Source organism: Setaria viridis, chromosome 5, assembly GCF_005286985.2.
Source record: "Setaria viridis chromosome 5, Setaria_viridis_v4.0, whole genome shotgun sequence".
NCBI classification, from domain to species: domain Eukaryota; kingdom Viridiplantae; phylum Streptophyta; class Magnoliopsida; order Poales; family Poaceae; genus Setaria; species Setaria viridis.
The window spans coordinates 33883385-33905658 of NC_048267.2; the positions used below are offsets into that span (position 1 = coordinate 33883385).

The following is a 22274-nucleotide window of genomic DNA, read 5'->3' on the forward strand; positions in this document are numbered from 1 at the left end:
AGGGTGTTTGGCTGGACTAAAAATTTATGTCACATCGAATATTCGAAGACTAATTAGGAGATTAAATATGAGCTAATTATAAAACTAATTACACAGATGAAGGCTAATTTGTGAGATGAATCTATTAAGCCTAATTAATCCATTATTAGCATATGTTTACTATAGCATCACCTTGTCAAATCATGGACTAATTAGGCTTAATAGATTCGTCTCGCAAATTAGCCTCCATCTGTACAATTGGTTTTGTAATTAGTGTATGTTTAATACTTCTAATTAGTATCTAAATATTCAATGTGACAGGAATTTTAGGAGCTCCTAAAGAACAAACACCCCCTAGGAATCAGGAAAAAAAAAAAACCTCTTCGCTCTAAACACCAATGTGGCACTGGAATTATCACGTGCTGGAATAATTGCCAATCCAGTAACGAGCAGACCAGAAGATTGGTAACCTGAATGTTTAAGAAACCTAATACTAACAGCTAAATATCGTATGTAAAGCGTAGGGACGTAATCTGAACGTGCAAGAAAACCACTAATTCAGGCCATCTGCTCGCCATGACCCGGACCGCCCATGTTGCTTCCCACCTAAACAAAACCAAGCACAAGCCGAGGCTGCAAGAGCGGAAAGAGCCAGGAGGAAGGAAGCATGGCGCGAGCGAGGAAGGAGACGGTTAGGCCAACCGTTTGTATCCTCCAGTCCTCCACGCACCTCCTCCTCCACTCTTGGCGCCAAAGCAAAGCCGTTAGATTATTGGTCGCCATCCCGAACCCAACCCGCCCGCCCTCCGCCCCTCCCACCATTTATCCTTCCCGGAGAAAACAAGCGCGCCATGCCAATGCCCCCTCCGCCCTCCTCCGGCATCGTCGCGCCAGAGCAGCAATGCGGCCGCCTTCCTCTTCCTCTTCGTCGGCGACGGCAATGGCGGCGCCGGGAGGCCGCGGCGGCGGCCGGGTGTCCGCGTTCACGATGCGCGCGGTGGCGCGCATGTCGAGGGCGCGGTGGTTCATCTTCCTGCGCCGGGTGTACCAGTACCAGAACGGGCCCAGGTCCGACCTGGGCTCCAACCCCTTCAACTCGCCCGGCTGGCTCGCGCTCGAGCTCGGCGTCATCGTCGCGCAGATGGTCCTGACCACCGCCGTCGTCGCCACCTCACCCAGGGAGCGCCCCGCGTGGCCGCTCCGCCTCTGGGTCGCCGCGTACAACGTCGGCAACGTGCTCAGCCTCCCGCTCCTCTATTGGCGCCACCGGCATTCCTCCGCCGGCGGCCGCGGCGACGCGATGTCGGACGACCTCGAGATGCACGCCGCCAACGATGCTCTAAGGTACGGCGAACTTATTAGCGTCTTAATACATTCATCTGTGTTCGTACCAACGTGAAATTTCTTGATGGAAATATATGTAATGGGATTCTCTGGCGAATTGAATCGAATGCAGGAACAGCTCGTTCCTGATGAACAAGGCGCGGGCGTTCCTGGAGCTGTTCTTCGCGATGTGGTTCGTGATGGGCAACGTGTGGGTGTTCGACGCGCGGCTGGGGTCGTTCCACCGCGCGCCGAGGCTGTACGCGCTCTGCATCGGCCTGCTCGCCTGGAACGCCGTCGTCTACTCGCTCCCCTTCCTCCTTTTCCTCCTGCTCTGCTGCTTCGTGCCCATGGTCGGCTACGCGCTCGGATACAACATGAACTCGGCCTCCGTCGGCCGGGGCGCCTCCGACGAGCAGCTCGCCGCGCTGCCGCGGTGGCGGTTCAAGGAGCCGGATGTGCCGAGGGATCGAGACCACGACGACCAAGTGAGTAAATCGATCTCTCTTTCGCTCATGATGTTGCATACATTTGCAGACCAAGTTAGTTGTAGACTTGTAGCAAAAATTACAGCATTTCTAGCGTGGTGAGGTAGGAAACGGAGTTACGGAGTACTCCTGGATCGGTAAAGGATATCGCAAACAAATGATTGGTAATTAAAGTCAGCTGCAGGCCGGAATAGGATATCGCAAAAGTGACAAAACGTGCGTACGAAACTATAGAGAACATGCTCCCTTTTTGGATGATACTAAAGATAAGGAGTCCTAACCTTGCCTTTTTGGATCCTGCCAATTATAAGCACCTTTTTTCCTGCTATATCACCAACCGAACGAGCAAGCATGGACCCATCCTTAGCTTCATAGCTTGTTATATCTTGCTCATTGTTATGTGTCAAGCAAACTTGTTTCTGATGGAACTGCAAAAACCGCAGGAGTGCTGCATCTGCCTGGCGCAGTACAGGGAGAAGGAGGAGGTGCGGCAGCTGCCGTGCACGCACATGTTCCACCTCAAGTGCGTGGACAGGTGGCTCAGGATCATCTCCTCTTGCCCTCTATGCAAGCAAGAGCTCAAGTGATTGATGCCGACTCCACTCCTACAGATATATACATTCTCTGACCGCGCCCGCCGATCAGCGGGGCTTGCACCCTAAGACAGGGAGATTGGCCGGACGCGCCGCGCCACCCGCATGTACTGCGACCTCCGGCCGACACGGCGATGCGTGCGTCGTACCTCTCTCTCAGGGGTTTCGACGGACCTGTACTGACCTAGATGCTGACAGGCGATTGGGACACTTGCACTTGCAGCAGGTAGCTGAAAAGGGCGTGATATATACTTGGTCTAGGAAAGGTGGAAAATGTGTGAAGAAAAGGAAGAAGATTCGTTTGTGTGTGTAATTTGTTGTGCCTGCCTTTGCTCCACAGAAAACTGAATACAAATATTTGGCGTAGAGATCAAATGAAAACAACAAGTTCTTCTCTTTGTTCCGATTTATACAATTCGATGTGTTTAGTGTTTACTACTACCCCCTGTTAGATATAGTTGACGTTTCAAGAAGTATCTAATTGTAGGTCAAATCAGATGTCCAAAATGTCATTTGGTTCGGACTGGAACGTTGCTCGTTTCCTCTCCTCACCGTCGGCTTTCTTCTTGAGGCTATCGAGGAAACAGTTGTGTTTTCCGGCCCAGTCCAGCTGGTGCCTTCCGTCTCTCTTATATACTACACGGAGCCGGACTGGCAGGCAGGCGACAGCAGTCAACAGAGGTAGGCAGGCACTCAAGACTCCTGGGCTGCTGCAATGCTGCACTCTGTTTGTTCCCCAGTTTTGTTGCAACAATTTGGCCCATGTACCATTAGAAAGGTTTAGAATTTTTTCATTTTTATAAAGCTTTACATTACGTCATGGGCTGGCACAAGCAGCAAACTAAGAGTTGAATATATTAGGAGGGCTTGGGACAGGCCGTAAATCGGACCGAGCAAACGAAAATAAACGGGCGTCCCTGTACGTCTACCGGAAGTTGTTTAAACGTGTGAACTATAAAGCCCAATAGGTATCCAAAAGACCCAATTGTGCTGTTTCCGTTCCCTTCCAGGGACGCACCGCGGCTTGATTGGTTTGCTGTCGGCCGGAGCCTCCCGTTGGCCAGGCTCTCGAGATGCGGAGGCCTTACTAGCGTGCCCAGCAGTTTTTCTCCTCTTCGCGTCGCTCACGTGCACGCCAGCGCACCGCGCGAGCCTGGTTAAAGCGGAAACGAGGAAAAATTCTGGCCTAGCCGAAGAACAGCTTTCGGATGGCGAGAGCCTAGCCACGCTCCTAGTCTAGACAACCAATCACGCACACCCCCCCATGGGCCTGGATGACTGAAATGCAGGCATCCAACCATGCTCTTAGAGTTTTTTGATCGCGTGCGCCTCCGACCAGAATGGCCCGTGCGGGTGTTTATTTTTTTCCATGTAACACCAGTTCTCAACTGTTTTTTTGACTTTTTTGCTGGGTGACTTTTTTTTGACTTTTTTGCGGGTAAAACATTCAGCCTGTTGTGCTTTCGGCCGTGCGGAGAGGGGAGATTTAACTATTTGCCACTTTTACGGATGGCACTCATTCGTTTGCTAATTTTATGTTGGCGCGCATAAAAGTAGCAAACGAAAGAGTGCCATCCGTAAAAGTGTGGTAAATAGTTAAATCTTCCTGCAGAGAGGGGAGGAGCAAGTACAGCCTGCTGGGTTAAAGCGCGCCCACGACTTGTTCCTCTCTATTTGCACGGTCCAATTTTGGGGTCGAGTACGACCTGGCCGAACAAGCTTTGTTCCTCTCTATTTGCACGGTCCAATTTTGGGGTCGAGTACGGCCTGACCGAACAAGCCTATATGTATTCAGACCTTTTAGCTAGTGACGTCCCGCAAGGAAGTAAGAAGACAGACTCCTACTAGGATTGCTCCGTAATCCTACTAGGACTTATACCATATAATTCTACTAGAACTTCTCCCTGTAACCGACTAGTAATCTCGCCACCTGGAGTATATAAAGGAGGGTAGGGGTCCCTAGATCGACAGAACCACAACAAAGGACTAAATCCTCAATACCAAACAACACCCAAGCGCATGGCGTAATATACAACACCACAAACAAGATGTAGGATATTATGCTACTCTGGCCGACCTGAACCTGTATAATTTGTGTCTTGTATCCTCACTTTTACCTTCAAGTTCCAGATCCGACGATCCCCTACTAACCAATCTACTACCTCAGGATACCCCTCGGTAGGTTGCTGGATATAAAACACCGATACGTACGTAGACCAAATGTTGCATCAAAGATGGGACCCTGTGTGGCTGTGTGTGTGACGCATCTGCTCCAATCCGTTTCAAATTGTAGGTCATTCTAGATTTTTTAGTTTATAAATATTATTATGCATCTAGATATATTGTATGTATAAGTACATAATAATACATATGAATTTAGAAAAATCAAAACAAACCTACAATTTAGAACCGGTGAGCAGTTCACTGCTCCGACTGCCCAATTGTGTGATTCTGTGGAAGCTTCGCATAGACACCGTTCGTTCGGTCTTCGCTGCTGCCCAATTCTTTCGGTCATTGTATACGAGCAGACAATTTGCTTGATCCAGCAAGGCAGCGAGCCAGTTTCCCTTCTTCCCCGACTGCCCATTTCGCCCGGGTTACTTGTCTCCTCTACTCCGCCGTGCAGGCTCCAATTCCGCCGGCTGCCACTACGGGGAGACCGGCCGCCCCATGAGGCCACGACCAACGGAGCCCCCTTGGACCAGGATACGACGCTGCCTGCATGGTGTTCTAGTCCGTTTCCATGTCAACAATGAACAAAGCAGTAAATCACACATTGACAAAAGGGCTTCGTCGTCCCTATTTCTGTCTCCCGAAGAATTTTATATAGGTGTTTGGTTTTTTAGTCCGGACTAAAATTCATGTCACATCGAATATTTGGATGTTAATTAGGATGATTAAATATGAGCTAATTATAAAACTAATTACACAGATGGAGACTAATTCACGAGACGAATGTATTAAGCCTAATTAATTCATTATTAGCACTGTTTACTGTAGCACCATATTATCAAATCATGAACTAATTAGGTTTAATAGATTCATCTCGCAAATTAGCCTCTAATTCTGAAATTAATTTTGTAATTAGTCTATATTTAATATTTCTTATTAGTATCTAAACATTCGACGTGACAAGAATTCTAGGAGCTACTGGAGAACCAAACAAGACCTAAGCCTGTGTGTCCTGCATGTGTTCTACCACCGGTGACGGTCAGGACGTAAGGGGCCGGCGCCACTACCGGAGTCCCGGTCCTTCACACGTGGTTAGCGAAGCCAACCACACGCCTCCACGCCCCGCGACGCGACCCCCACTGGTCGCTGGTCGCGGCACGCACGGTGAAGTCGTGCCGAAAAAGTTTTCTGGGACATGTTGCATTTGCCACGACTGACCGGCGGCGATCGAGTGGCGGACAGGTATCTAGCCACTGGGCTCGTCGCGGAGCGCCCAGGGCGCAGCCGGTGCGCGTGGGGTGTCAGGAACATGCTACCCGTACCGTCTGTTCCTCGCCAAACCGTAGCGTACTAACGTTTCCCATGCGCGCGCGGTTGACCGGGCGGCGGATGCGCATGCGCGCCCACGTTTTTCCGGCACTTCCTCCCCTTTCCCATGGACGGAAGTCGGAAGAGCGAGAACGACACAGCGCACGAAATTCTCCGGATGTGCCATCTCTGATGGGCTTCAGTACGGTGAATGTGGAAACTGGGTCGTAAGCTTCGGAACGTCCAAGCACACAGGTGCTGTACCAGCGCCTGCGCAGCTACTACAGCGACCCCGACGAGCACATGGAGCGTGTGCCCGATCGCCGGCCGGTCATCGCCGAGGAAAAAGCACCGATCTCCGCCACAAAAGTTGTTGGTTGTTTTGGAAGGTGGGTGCGTCGCCTTTCGGGGCCATGAATGCGTTGCGTTGCTTCGGGCGTCACGGAGGGAAGACCACCATTGAATTCGTTTTGCACAACTGTTCTCCCCACTAATGCACACGCTGACCAGCTTGGCTGGAGGGCGACGTAGCGATGCCTACGTGCCGATACATCGCCCCGCATCAGCATCGGCGCGCGCCCGCCCGCCATCTCCGCAACCGTCTGCCATCCCCGACCTCCCTTGCCCTGCCCATCCAGAGCGAACTCTGCAGCGGAACAACGCCCAGCCGGAGGCATGGCGGTGGTGCACGGATCGGTTCTCAACCGGACGGTTAATTTGTTTTGCACCGAAAATTGACACAGCCAAGCTAAATTTTATAGTCACTAAATTCAAGTAATTTTGATTCAACGCGCTGAACGTTTATCGGAGGAACTGAAAGAGAGAAACGTTTCTGAGTCTGAGGGGGGGAAAGAATCAAAACGGAAAGCGTTTCTCAGAGGATGTGGAACCCTGCTAGTGAGGCTTAACTTCTGCAAAAGCACCTATGATATTTTGTGCATAAAACAACAACCTCTTTAGTAGGACCACAGCTATGAGTAGAATACAAAAGTACAGAAAGCGTTTCTTAGAGAATACGGAGCCCTGCTCTATCTTCAGCAAATCCACCTTGTTTTCTGCATAATAACAAACTTTTTTGACATAGAACCACAAGTAGAAAACAGAGTACTCTATGTGGAAAGAAAAAAAAATAGAGAATCATAAACGTGAAAGGAGGAAATTTGTGGTTCTCAACAACTATCTTCACTGCTATGACCATTTTGTGAAATAGTTTCAAGTACTCTCTGATCCGTTTTGAAATATATTTTGTTTAGAACAAGTTATTTTGTATTTTTAAAAAATAGAGAGTAACTTTTATGTACTTATTAGTATTTCACAAGCTGTCCATATAGAAGTTCGTTTTTGCGAGCATCACCATGTCATAGCTCGATTAGAGAACACTTCGATATCGTTGCAGGAAAGAGTTCGATAAGCCCAAAGCTTATTTTTCCATACATCCAAAAGTAGATTGCCTCAGTTTCTCTCTCTTCAGTTCTTTTATATGAAACCGAAAAACTCAGCTGTATTTGTTTGCACCCGAAAACTGACTTTTCGAACAAACACTTAAATTTTCCAGCGTGCTACGGCCACCAGCTCAGCACCATCCGGCCCCCGGTTGTCGCCGTCACGGTCTCCGTGGCACCTCCCGTCCATAAATAAACGTGTGCCCATAAATTTGCTCGGCCGCAACCGCACTCCGCACCCAACGCCATCCCGTGCGGCAGCGGCACACGCACAGCAGCTTCTCGTCCTCCTCCTCTAGGCTCCCTCTCCAATTCTGTCCACAGTATTCCGGCCCCCTCCCCGTCTCCTCCGCCCGCGCGACGTGACGCGAGGAAGAGCTCCGAGCCTCCGACCCCGAGGGCCCAATGGCGACGGCGGGGGCGGTGGTGGCCAACGGCTCCGGCGGCCCCGACACCAGGGCCGCGTTCAAGGAGATATACAGCAAGCTCAAGGAGGAGATGCTCGAGGACCCCGCCTTCGAGTTCACCGACGAGTCGCTCCAGTGGATCGACCGCGTAATGCTCTCCTTCTCCTCCCCTTAATTTTACCGCGGGTGTTGGCTTGATCTGGTCTGGCGGAGGAGCGCCTCAGAGCCTCGGGTTTTTACCGGGTTTTGTGGGCTTTCGGTGATACCGAGGATCTGATGCATGGCAGTTGAAATTCTCCCGGTTTGCGCGATTATGCGTTAAATAATTTTAGAATGCTAGGAGAGAGTAGGAGTACTAGTGTAACATAGACATGAAGGATTGATGTTTAGGTTGGTTTGGACTTGTTAGAGTTGGGTTGTTCTGGAAGTTGGAGCAACAAAGCGAGTGATCCCTTAATCTCTCTGTGTGTTTAGGATCGGACTTTGGTTTTACTGTGAGCTATCTAAGGATCGATCAATTTGTTGCGAATGGCCTAACTGTGTTGTGAAATCTGCAGTTGCCCAAAGTAACTTCCCTTCTTCAGGAGTAATAATTTGATCAGCTCAGTTTAGTTGATCCCTCTGACTGTTGGCTTTTTGAGTTGTGATTTTTGAAACGTTTCTAAGGTCACTAAGGGGTTCTGAATATGCTGCCAGTGTTGCATACCATCTAGGACTATGGTAATTGACTTGAGAGATTGTTTTTTTAAAGAAAGTGTGTTGCTGTCTGAAAACAATTAAGTTGAGCAGGTCACCTTTTGGTGTTCATATGAAAACAATTTCTTTTTATCTGGGGAAGTACTATCACCATGCAATATTTTTGTAACTTAAAACATATGTACTTGTAAAAACTAATTGTTAAAATACATCTCAGGGACTTAATAGATACCTAAAGTGCCAGAAATTCTGGCTAAGTTGTCAAAAGCAAAAGAAATTTGACTATTACCAAAAGTAAGTCAGTTTCCATTGGTTAAGCGAGTTCACCAGGAAGGTCGTATAAGGATCTTCCAGTGTTCTCATTGCCATTTGCCGTTTGTGGTCTGTTAAAAAAGAAATCTACAGAAAATTGACTACCCACATATGGATTCTATTGTTTCTGATGATGTCCTTTTAGCTTCTTCTGTTAAGTTTCTGATACTATCACTAGCTTATGTAACTTTTCTGACCTGTTTATTTCGTCTGGAGCAGATGGTTGATTACAATGTGCTCGGAGGAAAGTGCAACCGTGGGCTCTCTGTCATTGACAGCTACAAGATATTGAAGGGTGTTGATGTTTTGAGTAAGGAGGAGACGTTCCTTGCCTGCACCCTTGGCTGGTGTATTGAATGGGTAATACTTCCTGCCAGTGTTGTTTTCAAACATATTTGTTAAATGTCAATAGCATGAAATATTTGTTAGGGAGCTGCTAGCGCCTGTACGTCCAATCCGGGCGCTAGCATCGGACACTTCGTCATCCATCTGAAAAATTCCCACCGCAACATTGAACCGATGCTGCATGCAACATCACCCGTTGTAACATTGAAAAGTGTTATATGCAACAGCAAAATAAAACGATTGAAACATCGAAAATACACACACAAAAAATACTTTACAACTACATCTAAACTTCATGAATAATCTTACTACTTGACCAATCACAAAGGGAAAATACTGTGAAAATGATTTGAAATGGTACAAAACCGAGATAAATCAAGACATGAGCCACAAATATTGAAATTTTGGGATCGCAACAACTCAAAACTCCCACTGCAACATGCCAAAATAGTAGATGAAACATGAAACAAAACTAATTCAGCAAAAATATTGTGCAAACATCTTGATTGGTCTGCTTTAACATCTCTAATTATTTTGTGCAATATTCAAAATCATCAATTGGAAGTGCAACAAGCAAAAATTTAGAGAAAAATCCTGCCGAAACATCACGATATGTTTCATGCAACATCGATAAAAAAAATAAAAAAACGCTCAAACAGTCAAAATATTGCATTGCAACATTTATAAATTAAAGCTGCAACACCTCCAAACAACAATTGCAACATTAGCTAAAGGGGGAAAATGACGCTGTGCCCCCTTCCTCCTGCTGGCCGACGCCGTCCCCAGTACCCGCCGCGAGCGCCTTGCTCTTGCTGGCCGATGCCGCCCCCGGCCCCACCCCGCACCTGCTGGCTGCCGGTCTCCACCTTGCGCGCCCGTGCCTGCTGGCCGCCGCCGCCCCCGTGCTCGCCCGCGCCTGCTGGCCACCGCCAGACCCTGTACCCACGACGCCCACACCTACTGGCAGCTGCTGCCGGCCTCGCCACCACACCCTCTGCCCGCGCGCGCCGGCAGCCTCGCCGCTGCGCCGCCGGTCACGTCGCCCGCCCGCATGTGCTGCCTGCCGCACGGCCCAGAGAGAGATGGAGACGTGAGTGGTGCCTGGTGAAAGGATGAATGGATAAGGTTTGGAGTAAAATGATAAGCTATGGTAAAAAAACAAAGGGAGGGGTGTTATCAGTGGGAGGCTGGCTGACCCTCACGTGGTGCACGTCCCGTCCGCGTCGGACGGCTGGGTAGTAGCATTACCGTATTTGTTAAGGTGGGAACTTGAATTACTATTCTCACTTTTCAGCTTCAAGCTTATTTCCTGGTGCTTGATGATATAATGGACAACTCCCAGACACGACGTGGCCAGCCTTGCTGGTTCAGGGTGCCTCAGGTCAGATGAGAATCAATTATTCTTTTTCCTGTATGAAATTATTTGGCTACGTTGTTGTTGTGATGGCTGTATCAAGGCTTTACTTGAGAAGGATTTGACTTTACTTGAGAAGGATTTGATGTTGGCACCGATTGTTGAAGAATTGTTCATCTGTTAAAAGTTAACTTTCATGCCGCATGTTTCTATTTGATCTCCTCTTAAGCCATGTATTTTCATGCCCATGTATCTGCTTGATTCCTAATAGTAATAGGGGACACTTTTATACTAATGCTGTAGTTTTAACAGATTGTTTTCGGCTTTTTGCCTGCAAACTATGACACCAATTTCTGGCCTTTGGTTTGCAATAGGTCGGCCTTATTGCTGTAAATGATGGGATTATCCTTCGCAACCATATTTCACGGATCCTCCAACGCCACTTCAAAGGAAAGCCATACTATGTTGATCTCATTGATTTGTTCAATGAGGTAATAATATCTTCTGACATAAGCATAGGTTCACGCTAAATTTACTGAGTTCTTCTAAAAAATGACTGATTCTCTGTTTACATTTTTAGGTTGAATTCAAGACTGCTTCAGGGCAGTTGTTGGATCTTATCACTACTCATGAGGGTGAAAAGGATCTAAGTAAATATAATTTGACGGTGTAAGCATTTAACACAGTACATTAACTCAATTCACGCGCGCTTTATTACATATATCTTGGTAACCAACTGTAACAAAAGAAAATCTTCACCTCTGCCCGTGTAGTTTTCAGAATGAATCATCATTATTTGTTTGGTACCTCAAACTTGGGATATCATTTTTTATTGCTAATCTCTTTCGATGACTTGCATTTTGCAGTCACCGTCGCATCGTTCAATACAAGACAGCCTACTATTCATTTTATCTCCCTGTAAGAGTTATAATTTTATATGTTGCTTCCAATTATCTGGATGGGGTAATCATAGCATTAAATTAGATAGATGTTTCTGCTAACAATATTCTACTCCATTCAAGGTTGCATGTGCACTGCTGCTGGCTGGTGAAAACTTGGATAACTTCGGTGATGTAAAGAACATTCTTGTTGAAATGGGAACATATTTTCAAGTCCAGGTAATGATCTTGTTTTTCAGGTAAAACGATATGAATTGTCTACATTGAATTACATCTGATTAATTATGTTTTATACAGGATGATTATCTAGATTGTTTTGGTGATCCTGAATTCATTGGCAAGGTTAGCATATGCACCTTTTTTCCTTTTACTAATTTGAATAAGTGTTAACTGTACGGCAGATTTCAGTCAAGGCCCTATATTCTTTAATTTATGATCTAATGAGCATGAACTCTTATCACAGATCGGAACTGATATTGAAGACTTCAAGTGTTCTTGGTTAGTTGTCCAAGCCCTCGAACGTGCTGATGAGGACCAAAAGAAAATCCTATTTGTAAGTAATTTTAATTTGGTCCGTTTTCAGAACAAAGAAGACAGTGTCTAAACCCCTCATGTCTGGTCAACAGGAAAATTATGGGAAGTCTGATCCAGCATGTGTTGCTAAGGTGAAGGACTTGTACAAAGAGCTTAATCTGGAGGTATGTCCTGACCATCATATTCTTATCATTTACGGTGGAGTCAACCATGTAAAAATCACGAATAGCAGCATAAGGCATGAAATAGAGACCCTGTCTGACACTGTCCCTGAAGTTGTAGTGAAGAACAATATTTTGTTATTATCTATAAACTATAAAATCTTACACACGATGGCATCGTTTTGGTTCAATATGCTGAAACATCCATATTTTTGCCAATTTCCATTTACCCGTGACAGAACCTGACACTCTTGTTTTCATATTTGTTCTATTTTGGTGACGCCCTTTACTCATTGGCATACATAAATCCAGGAGGTCTTCCATGAGTACGAGAAGGAGAGCTACAACAAGCTGATCGCCGACATCGAGGCCCAGCCGAGCAAGGCGGTTCAGACTGTTCTGAAGTCCTTCCTGCACAAGATCTACAAGAGGGACAAGTAGAGCCCAGCTACGCTTGTGGAGAAGCTGCTCCACCAACGCTCACGTCAGTTTCTACTTACTAGACTTGACGCGGACGGACGTGTAACATGTACTGTGTTGTTTGTGTTTCGTTTTCGTGTTGTACCGTACTCCTGGTCTATTATATGTAATAAAGCATAGTGCTATTTAGGGTGTGCATTGTGTTAACCAGCTTGTGTCGCTAGCATGTATTCCTGTCCCTGTTGTGTGTTGTGTTCATCCTGCCCTTTTGATTCCAAAAATTTGAGGCGGTGAGAAGCCAGGCGCTAAAAACATGTGTTCATTTGTTGTGCTTGAACGTGACGGGCTTGATGTGCCGGGCAGGCACCAGAGGGCCATCCGCCAGCAGCATTATTCGAGCATCGAGCGCTGTGGTGACTAGTGAGCAAGAAGACGGGCGGCACAGTGCTATGGGGCCTCAGGATTGCTGATGTGGCCAATTTGATCTTGGCTGCATGCATCTGCATGCGAGGAACAAGATCCCTGCGGTGGTAACTAATTTGGTTGATTCCAGCAATTGCAGAACTTTATCCTTGAAAGTGAAATTTTCTCTTCTACGGTGGCGCAAGAAGATGCTGGAAGCGTGTAAAAAGAAAAAGATGCTGGAAGGAATAGGAACTGTACGCTCGGCTCAGACAGCGTAGCCTTGTGCCGTACAACAAATGGGTCGAAACGAATGGCTACAGCAACAATGGCGCGGGGACGAGTACGAACATGGTTCCCTCCAAACTATCAAACCGTCGATCAGCAACTTGTCGTCGCACCACTGAAAATTTAGGGAGTGGATGTAACGAAAAAAAAAAGTTGTGACAAGATAGACACGCCGTGTCACTCATGTTCCAGGGAATCCGACCCCAAACTTTCCTAGATAAACACGGGTTTGAAGCTAGTTTTGGCGGCATCGTCCACCCAGTCCAGCCCTGCCCACCACTCCGCGGCGCACCTCACCGCCGCCGCGGCCTTCGGCTTGGCGACAGAAAGGCTGCCCAGCTTCGGGCACCTCCTCACCTCCAAAACCTCCAGCGCCGGCAGTGCCAACGACGCACCCCCTCCCGCGACCAAGCTCTTCAGCTCCGGCAGGTTCACGAGCTGCACGTGCGTCACGTTCGGGAACGCGGCGGGCGCCGTGGCGTCCGACGCCGCCGGGCCGTCACGAACAACCAGGGCCTCGATGCCGGTGCAAGACCAGACGTACAGGCGGCGCAACGACAGGAACGGCAGGTCACCCCGCCACATGATCTTTACCTTGGGAAGCCGATGCAAGACGAGCTCCTGCAGGCTGAGCAGCGAAGCTCGCCGGCTGCTGCAGTCCACGCTGATGGTCACGTCTTCAAGATTGGCGCAGTTGGAGATGCGGAGCCACTGCAACGCGTTCATGTTCGCCCAGAGCGCCCCGGCCGGCAGCCTGATGCCACCCAGGCCTTGGCATCTGGACAGGTGCAGACGGCGAGTGGAGGCGCCGAGCTGCGCAGATGTGGCGAGCCTCCTGAGCGCCTCTACTGTCTGAAGCGTGAGGTCCAGCGACCGCAGCTGCCACAGGCTCTCCAGCTCGTCGAAGTTGGCGCTGCCGGCCGCCTCCCAGTCCGCGTAGCTGGAGTACATGTGCAACGCTCGCAGCTGCTGTAGGCTGGAGATCGTCCCGCTGGGAACGACTCGCAGGCGCGGCGTCCACGAGAGCTGCAAGAACCTCAGCTCCCCGAGCGTCCCAACCTCTTGCGGCAGCGCGACGAGGTTGGTGTGCGAGACGTCGAGGTGCTGCAGGTCCGACAGAGCGCTGATGCCCACGGGAAGCCGCTCGATCGCCGTGTTTGAGAGATCCAGCACTCTCAGCCGTGGCATGCATTGGAAGAAGGTGTCAGGGACCTCTGCCAGCTTGCGGTTCTCGCAGAGAAGCAAAGTCAACAGGTCAGGGCACGACGGCGCCGACGGCAGAACAGAGATCTGGTTGTGCATCAACGACATACGCCGTGCTCTCTTCCACCCCTCGGAGTCCGGTGCTTCGGCGAGGCCAGCGCCCGGCCGCACCAGCCACCGGCTCGTCTCCCTCCCGCACGCCGACACCAACCAGGCGATAAGAAGGCGCACCACCGGGTGAACCCTGATCTTGTCGGCGTCATCGCCTCTCTCCAGCAACGAGGCAGCCTCCAGGTTGCCAAGGAGACTGTACCCCCTGTTGTACGCCTCCTCAGGGTTGCTGAAACCATCAATGGCTTCCTCGCCAATGCAGTAGTCGATGACCCATGTCTTGGAGATGCTGAAGCCCGGTGGGAACATTGCGCAGTACAAGAGGCATGTCTTCAGGTCGTCATCGCAGAACCGGTCGTAGCTGCTCTTCAACGGGGACAGCACGTCGTCCACCATGCCGGCGACCTGCCATGGCCTGGTGCTCAAGGCCATGGTTGCGTGCTTCCACTCTTGCACCGTTCGCTTGCTCGCCACTGCACGAGCAACCGTGACGAGCGCACAGGGCAAGCCCCCACAGTTTTTGGCCAGCTCCTCGGCGTTCGCCCGCACCTCTGAGCTTGACAGGACAAGCTCGGCTCCAGCTGCTCTCCCTTGAAACAGCGCCCATGAGCTCTCCCACGGCAGGCATTCTACTCTCATCTTCTTCCTGACATCCATCCGGTCGCACACCTCCTCGTTGCGCGTCGCCAGCACAATCTTGCTGTTAGAACGGCGCAGCGCTGCGGATGAGCAGGGGAGCCCCACGGCACCAAGATTGATCGGCGCCCGCAGGTTGTCGACGATGAGCAAGAATTTCTTCTTGCTCAACGTGCTGAACAGGACAGCCGCTCGGTCCTTCTTCGTTGCCTTCTCCTGCAACGGCAACCGAAGCTGATTCATCACACTGCTCTGGAGCTCCTCCTCGTAGTCACAGCCGTCGTCGTCTCGCATCTCTGCACAGACGATGATGTCCAGACGCGTCATCCTGGAGATCACGCCATTGTGGAACGCGTGCAACAGCGTTGACTTCCCCACTCCAGCCATGCCATGGATGCCCACTATGCTGACACTATCATCTTGCATCAGAGCATACAGCTCCTCCAAGATGGGCTCCCTTCCGATACACTCGTTGCTGGGCATCTCCATGAACAAGTTGGAACATACCTGACTGACCACCGTCTCAAAGTCGCCTTTGCTCTTGAGGCTGCGTGCCAGCGACCGCATCTCGTCGGCCCTCTTGCTGATCTGGTAGGCGAACCAGAGGCTCCATGAGCTCGGCCGACTACGGAAGTCGTCCTGAATCATTGCGGCGTCTCGCTCCAACACCGCCACGGACTCCATCCACCACTGCAGCTGGCTCGTCGGCTTCATCCCCTGCTCAACCGCGGCGCTGACGCGGCGCTCCACGTCATCCCTCCTGCTTCCCAGCTCCTTCATCTCCCTTGACATGGAGCGGATGAAGCTTTCGCAGGATAAGACATACTGGAAGGTCCTGGAGAACAACTCCGTGAAAGGGCCGAAGACGAAATCAAACAAGGATCTGATGAAATCCATACCCAGGAAAGGAGCGGTCCGGCCACGGCCAATTCAAATGATGCAGAGGAAATAACCAAAATGCAGCGGAGAAAGGAGGGGGAAGAGCTAGCCAATTCGAAGGACGCAGAGGAAAATAGGCGAGAGTCTCCTCGCTTTTGCAACGAAATAAACTCTCCCAGTCTTCCTACAGGAAGTCTCCACCACTCTTCCTACAGAGAGCTTAGCTATCAGAACAAGCCCAAGACATATTCCAGTAGACTTCACAAAACACGCATTGACCAACCGCCCACACGGTTTTTAATTGAAAACAGAGGGCGACAGGCGAACTTCAATCAATACCCAAAAATTTTAAAAGTACCTAACATCTATAAAATGTGTTTAGGGTACGAAATGCATGTTCAACTTCCTCAGATGAAGCACTCTTAACTCTCGTCTTATGGAATACTGACCTTCTTCAGTACATGCAACAAATGATAGTATGATATATTAAGGATTTGGGCCCCTTTGTACCAACAATGCCAACATCATAAACATCTCAAAATAAAAACAAAAAAATTAAATGAAATTAATGAAGTCATAAAAAGTTTTGGTAGTTTTCCTTTCTATACCCTGGCTACAAGAGTAGAAGATCAACGTAGTTTCAACCTGCAGAATTACCACCCATTTATGACACGAGGTGTTTCGTCGAACTCAAATCAGCTCAAGTTTTCCGTGTAATACAAAAGGAAACAAATTCAAGTTTGGTACCCACAAAAATAAATCAATAATAATACAAGTGAACTGAAAAGTGAAAGTTTCCTTTTTTTCTCCAAAACTATACTTGATGGGTAACTTACAGTAACCATGGGTAAGCCTAACAAGATGAACAACAAGCCACAGGGGGGGAACCCTTGTATGGCAGAGCTTCGGGAGAAAACTTCCATGCTACATCGGAATGCAAACCGTTTGCTGCATATCGGGCAAATATGTCTTCAGAGTCTTACGGTTTCATCGGTGTCTTCCAGCAGCAAGAAAAGAGATAACTCATATAAGTCTCAGCTCATATTCACCAGCCATTGTAATGTATCTAACCCAGGGAAGTGCCTGGTAACCACTCTTTTCAATTATCTTCAGATACCGAACCTGCACAATATACAGGATAGCAAACCATTCACAGATTGAAGATGCTAGGGAAAATACAATAGATAGAATATTAGAATGACAAACTGCAAGCGGCAAATGTATTACCTGAATGCCTGATACGGTGAAATACGGTATCTCAAATTTCACTCGTATCGGCGCCTTCTTTTCTGGGGCACCTTCTTCCGCTGTTATGCTAGGAAGACTAAATTCTGCTCTGCACATGTATTCCTAGAGGAATAGCTTCAGTACATTAGCAAACCTCAAAGTAGCAAAGAACAGAAATCAAAGAATTAATTTCAGATAGTAGTACCTTGCCACCAGGAAATGATTTTACTTTCCAGACCATTGCATCTCTCTCAGGGGCATATGCAGCAGAACCCATTGAAGTTCTTATATTTGGGTTTGTGGCATCTGAAGGAACAGGCACTTCAATTTCCACATTTGTTGCCGTGCTGCAAATGCAAAAAGGTAACCCGTTCTTTGAAACAGCCCACTCCTGCAAGAGATGCAATTTTTTGTTAGAAAACACTCACCTCCTTTCCTTGAACTGACTCCTTGCCTTCACCATGAGTTCTATACGGCTTCTAGAGTGTTTCTCGATTTGTGCTTCCACCCAGATAAGAGGTTTTACCTAAAGGATATCAAATGAAGACAGGCATGTGAAAAACAACCGAACAAAGAAATTTCATATGTCTAAAGCATCCCACAGTTGATCAGGAAGAGAACCTGAGTGCTAAGCCTGTACGTCATTAGATCAAAAGATCCATCAGGAGGTATGAAGGATATAGTTCTATCATTCTCAAATCTAGCCAAACGTACACACCTAAACAAGAATAGGGAGAATGGTCATGCTCAAGTAGTAATGCAACAAGTTTGGTAAGCAAAAGAGCAATGTCAGTTTGCTTACTGATGAAATTTGATATCATCAAGGTCTATCGCTTTCCCTTTAGTTGCTCGGCCTTGAGCCTCCAAAAGAACCCTATCATTCAAGCCAAGTTTGCACTCTGGCATTCCACTGTTTCAAATGTCTCACTGTTAGGGTTAAAGGTGTGTATATCTGAATGCAAGGAGAATATCGATGATATCAAGTATGACAGCATAAAATGATTATTATGAAACAGAATAAATCAACTTCTAAAAATCAGTACAAAAACATTCCCGTATCTTATCTTTAAAGTAGGCCATGAGTCTCCAGCTTTTCTCAAAATTTTAAAACAGAAACACAACCAAAAAACCTAACTGAATACTAAACTAATAATAATCTGGTGCAGTACGAACATTACAAGCGTAAATAATGTGTGCACCTTAAAATTTATCTCACTTTGCTAAACATCCCTATCTGAATTCAGGATATACAAAATACAGAAGTAATTATCGACCCAACAGCTAGCAAATTCCTTCATAGTATACTCACGCCCTGGCAAACCACATCTAACCCTTCCTTTTGAAGTTCTATTGTTAGGTAGTAATTGCTGATTGAGTTTCAAATTTAGCTAACTTGCTTCATGGCTATTTGTAGCACTTCGAGTTCACATACAAGTATGCACAGGTGGAATAAAATCCATAGCTCCTAATTAGTACATTTTCTGCTCAAGTAAACTTTGAAGTTGGCATAAACAATAGCCATAGCAATAAAATGTTTAGCAAAATAATTAAAATGGTAATAAAATTCCAGCTCTACGATATGGCTGCATTGTTGGGCAAGCCCAAGATACTCATCGTGCTCTCTGACTTATTCAAGGGCTTACATGGTTAGACCACGTAAAACTGATCAAGTAGAAGAAAATAAATATGAAGAATCTTCAAGGCTATGAATTCATGCAAGCTTTCAAAAGCAAAGACACCAAAATTGAAGCAATTATTGTATGATACAAGTTACAAGCAGGTTCTATTGAAAACAAAAGTGAAATAGAATTACATAATAAATACCCTGAATAAAGATTAAGCATATTAGCTAGCAAGAAAAATTAACTGGAATCAGATCGAGTAACATAATACATGTAACATCCTTTAACTTCAATTTAAAATTTCCATATCTATCAATCACTAATCTCCACATCATAACAAAGACGGACCTTATCCCTGTCAAGCATAAAATCTGTCAATCTCAGGACCAAATTTGCCCATAACAATCCAAGCAACAAGTTTTCTATAAATACTTTGTAATTATCAATAAACCGATCGTTTGTCTGAATAACGGTATTCTACAAGGAACTAATGAGTCACAACACTTATTTAGTTGTGAGATCACATGATCAGGGGCTTCTAGTCTTTCATGTTTAGCAAATATGGTCTCATATAGTCATATTGCAACAAACAATGCAAACTCACCTCAAATATGTTCTCATCTTCAGTGCCCCAACAACATCTGATCTCACAATCTGCCCATTGCTGTTAACTAGAATGTTAACACTCTCCACTACATCCAAGAAGACCTGCGAAAACAGAGTGTGGTGGTTTGTCAAGTACCGTAACAGAACTGTCTGCCTGCACTAACAGAAACGGTAAATAGCAAATCAGCATACTTCATTCTTCTTGTACCGGATCCCCTCACTTCTCCATGACACAGCATTTGTCACAGCCATGGGTGGCCTCTGCGAGACCTCCATCCTGTAGGCGTCTGTCTTGATGAACTCGCTCAAGATCTTCGCCTCCGTGTATTGTGGGTACCCAAAATCCATCATCTCATCAAGCAACTCGTACTGTAGACATAAAATGGGCACCCTATTTTGTCAACTCCCAGCAATCTACCATCAAACAGAAGCAGTGCTTGAACATTTGCTTACCACGACGACAAAGTTATCTCTGAGCGACTCCTCCTCCAACTCCTCGAAGTAGTGCTTGAACACCTGCACTCACGCACAAGCCGCGTGAACAAACCGGGAGCTACAATGACACCAACATATCTCAGCAAACAGGGAGGCGAGGGCTCGTACATCTACGACGCGGTGGAGGAAGAGGAGGATGCTGGCCGCGTTGCAGTTCTGGCGGGCTGCGGTGAGGAGGAAGACGTTGTTGTGCTGGATGAACATGTACGTGACGCCAGCGTCGTCGTAGACCACCGGCGACTGCACTTCCGCATCTCCCTACCCATTCCACAGGAACTCAGCACCGGGGCCGCACAGATCTCAGGAGCAGACAGAAGGTGAGGCCCGGGGGGCCGATCGCTCACTTACCTCCTTGTCGAGGAGCTTGGTGAAGAAGCGCTCGGCCTGGAGCGCGGAGACGTCGCCGCGGTAGTCGCGCCAGACTAGGACGCGGCCCTTGATGTCCAGCAGGAAGAGCGCGGACACCGCGCCCGCCATGGTGGTGGGGGCGATCTCGTCCACGCCCGCCCACCGGATCTGGATCTGCACGCCCCGCCTGCGCCTCTCTCTATCTGCGGCCGGCGGCGGCCATTCGGGAGGGGCGCGGGGGAGGGATGCCCTCGGATCTCGCCTGCCGCACCGGCACCCGACGTGCTCGCGGCGGTGCGGTGCTGCGGTGGATCGGAGCCGGAACGCAAAGATCGGGAAGACGGAAGTGGAGAGGGTGAGGAGGGGGGCAGGATCCGAATGGTTTTCTTACGGACGTCCCACTGGACGGTGGGGCCTGTATGCTGTCCGATGTGGATCTGCTCTGGACTCTGGTTGAAGCTGTTGGGGGTCCTACTAGGCTACTAGCTAGTACTTGTTGAGGCATTTCAGGCAGATGAGCCATGTAGGCACCGTGAAAAGATGTTTGGGAGACTTGAGTTAACTTTAACCCTATCACATTCGATGTTTGGATGCTAATTAAGATAATTAAATATAAGCTAATTATAAAACTAATAGCAGAACCCCTAGGCTAAATCGCGAGACGAATCTATTAAGCCTAATTAATCCATCATTAGCGAATGGTTACTGTAGCTCCACATTATCAAATCATGGACTAATTAGGCTTAATAGATTCGTCTCACGATTTAGCCTAGGGGTTGTGCAATTAGTTTTGTAATTAACCGATGTTTAATACTCTTAATTAGTGTCCAAACTCTGATGTGATATGGGCTAAATTTTAGCCCCTGTGTGCTAAACACCCCTCAGTCATTTGACAGTGTCTTCTGTTTATGCGAGAAATGAAATAGCATTTCGCACAAAATTTTCTCGGTCTTCGCTGTATTGATGAAAAAAGTGGACGTGAAGAAACCGTACTAAATTTATGCGATGGCAATTGCTACCGAAGAAGTATCCAATCACAACTTAATAGTGAATTAAGCGTAGCTTAGTTAGTCAGTTTTTTTATGTACAACCTACCACTCAAGTTTGAGTTCTCCATTCATGTTGGATGTTCGTATTTTCTTAGATTTGTTATAAGAATTAATGACGCTATTGTTTCAATGATAAAGGATGTTGTGTGTTTTGCGAAAATAAATAAACATACAGACCTTCAAGCACTTTATTAGCTTTAAATGAAAGATAGCTCCATTGTTGAAAAACTAAAAGAAGAGAACTCCAGTACCTTTCTTTTTTTTGAGAGGAAGAACTCCATTATCTAAAAAGAAATGAAAAGGATAGCTAACATTTTTGTAAAAAGTAAGGGGTGCAAATGGGCTTGATTGTGCATTGCAAAGTTGTCCTAAGTGGGCTTGGCGTCTTGGGGCCTTGGGCTGCTTAATTTGTACAAGTTCCATCCATACAGAGCCCTCTCAAGAGAAAGAGAGCGATGGGTGCACGTTTTCTCCTGGGACTCAAAACCCGTCCGTTCTGGCTCCTTGTACCCATAAGGGCAAGTACATTGGTGTCGTCTAATAGGCGGTCTCATGCATTGACACGTAATCTTGAGACGATTCAACAGGCAACCCGTACAATGGGTTGTCCTATAAGTTGTCTGGTAGTGGTATATAATTCCTTAATTTGTGCATAAGAAAAATAAAATATTATAAGTTGCATGACAACAATAACTCGTACAATGGTTGTTAAGTTGTCTCGTAGTCCTACAATTTAGCTCATGAGGTGGTTGTTTCGCGAAGCAACGACCTCTTTCTCTCTCCTCGCTCTCTCTCCTCCACATCATCAAAAATCCTATATGGCACTGCATGAGACAACCTATGAGACCGCTGACGTGTAGCAATGTACTTGCCCTAAAACCGGACATGTGACCTCCCCGACCGGATTCGGACATGGTTTTGTCCGAGCTGGCACCACGTCACCGTTCCTACGTGTCTGGCCCACTTGTCAGTCTG

The 22274-nt window shown here is 47.6% G+C and overlaps 4 protein-coding genes across 5 annotated transcripts; 2 read left to right on the plus strand and 2 right to left on the minus strand.

Moving 5' to 3' along the window:
- The first annotated feature begins 609 nt into the window (after positions 1–609).
- LOC117855617 (E3 ubiquitin protein ligase RIE1) lies at positions 610–2779 on the plus strand. The gene is made up of 3 exons (XM_034738005.2): positions 610–1323; positions 1436–1790; positions 2234–2779. Exons 1-3 carry the CDS (start codon positions 647–649, stop codon positions 2375–2377), a joined length of 1176 nt encoding a protein of 391 aa, XP_034593896.2. The 5' UTR covers positions 610–646; the 3' UTR covers positions 2378–2779.
- A 4738-nt stretch (positions 2780–7517) lies between these two features.
- Positions 7518–12640, plus strand: LOC117856038 (farnesyl pyrophosphate synthase). Its single transcript, XM_034738448.2, has 11 exons — positions 7518–7860; positions 8940–9080; positions 10360–10446; positions 10794–10910; positions 11000–11088; positions 11286–11337; positions 11442–11537; positions 11616–11660; positions 11782–11871; positions 11945–12016; positions 12326–12640. Exons 1-11 carry the CDS (start codon positions 7711–7713, stop codon positions 12452–12454), a joined length of 1068 nt encoding a protein of 355 aa, XP_034594339.1. The 5' UTR covers positions 7518–7710; the 3' UTR covers positions 12455–12640.
- Positions 12641–13202: 562 nt separating this feature from the next.
- LOC117856036 (disease resistance protein RPS2) lies at positions 13203–16476 on the minus strand. Of its 2 annotated transcripts, none has more exons than XM_034738446.2 (2): positions 15973–16476; positions 13203–15898 (listed from the first exon to the last, which is right to left on the minus strand). In XM_034738446.2, exon 2 carries the CDS (start codon positions 15863–15865, stop codon positions 13337–13339), a length of 2529 nt encoding a protein of 842 aa, XP_034594337.1. In that variant the 5' UTR covers positions 15866–15898; positions 15973–16476; the 3' UTR covers positions 13203–13336. The 2 variants fall into 2 exon arrangements, with proteins under 2 accessions (XP_034594337.1, XP_034594335.1); XM_034738444.2 differs by having other exon boundaries at positions 13203–15908.
- A 155-nt stretch (positions 16477–16631) lies between these two features.
- Positions 16632–20615, minus strand: LOC117856037 (AP-1 complex subunit mu-2). Its single transcript, XM_034738447.2, has 11 exons — positions 20251–20615; positions 20011–20160; positions 19861–19923; positions 19600–19776; positions 19406–19509; positions 17982–18089; positions 17801–17897; positions 17608–17705; positions 17385–17526; positions 17180–17302; positions 16632–17074 (listed from the first exon to the last, which is right to left on the minus strand). Exons 1-11 carry the CDS (start codon positions 20377–20379, stop codon positions 16976–16978), a joined length of 1290 nt encoding a protein of 429 aa, XP_034594338.1. The 5' UTR covers positions 20380–20615; the 3' UTR covers positions 16632–16975.
- Between the last annotated feature and the right edge of the window lie 1659 nt (positions 20616–22274).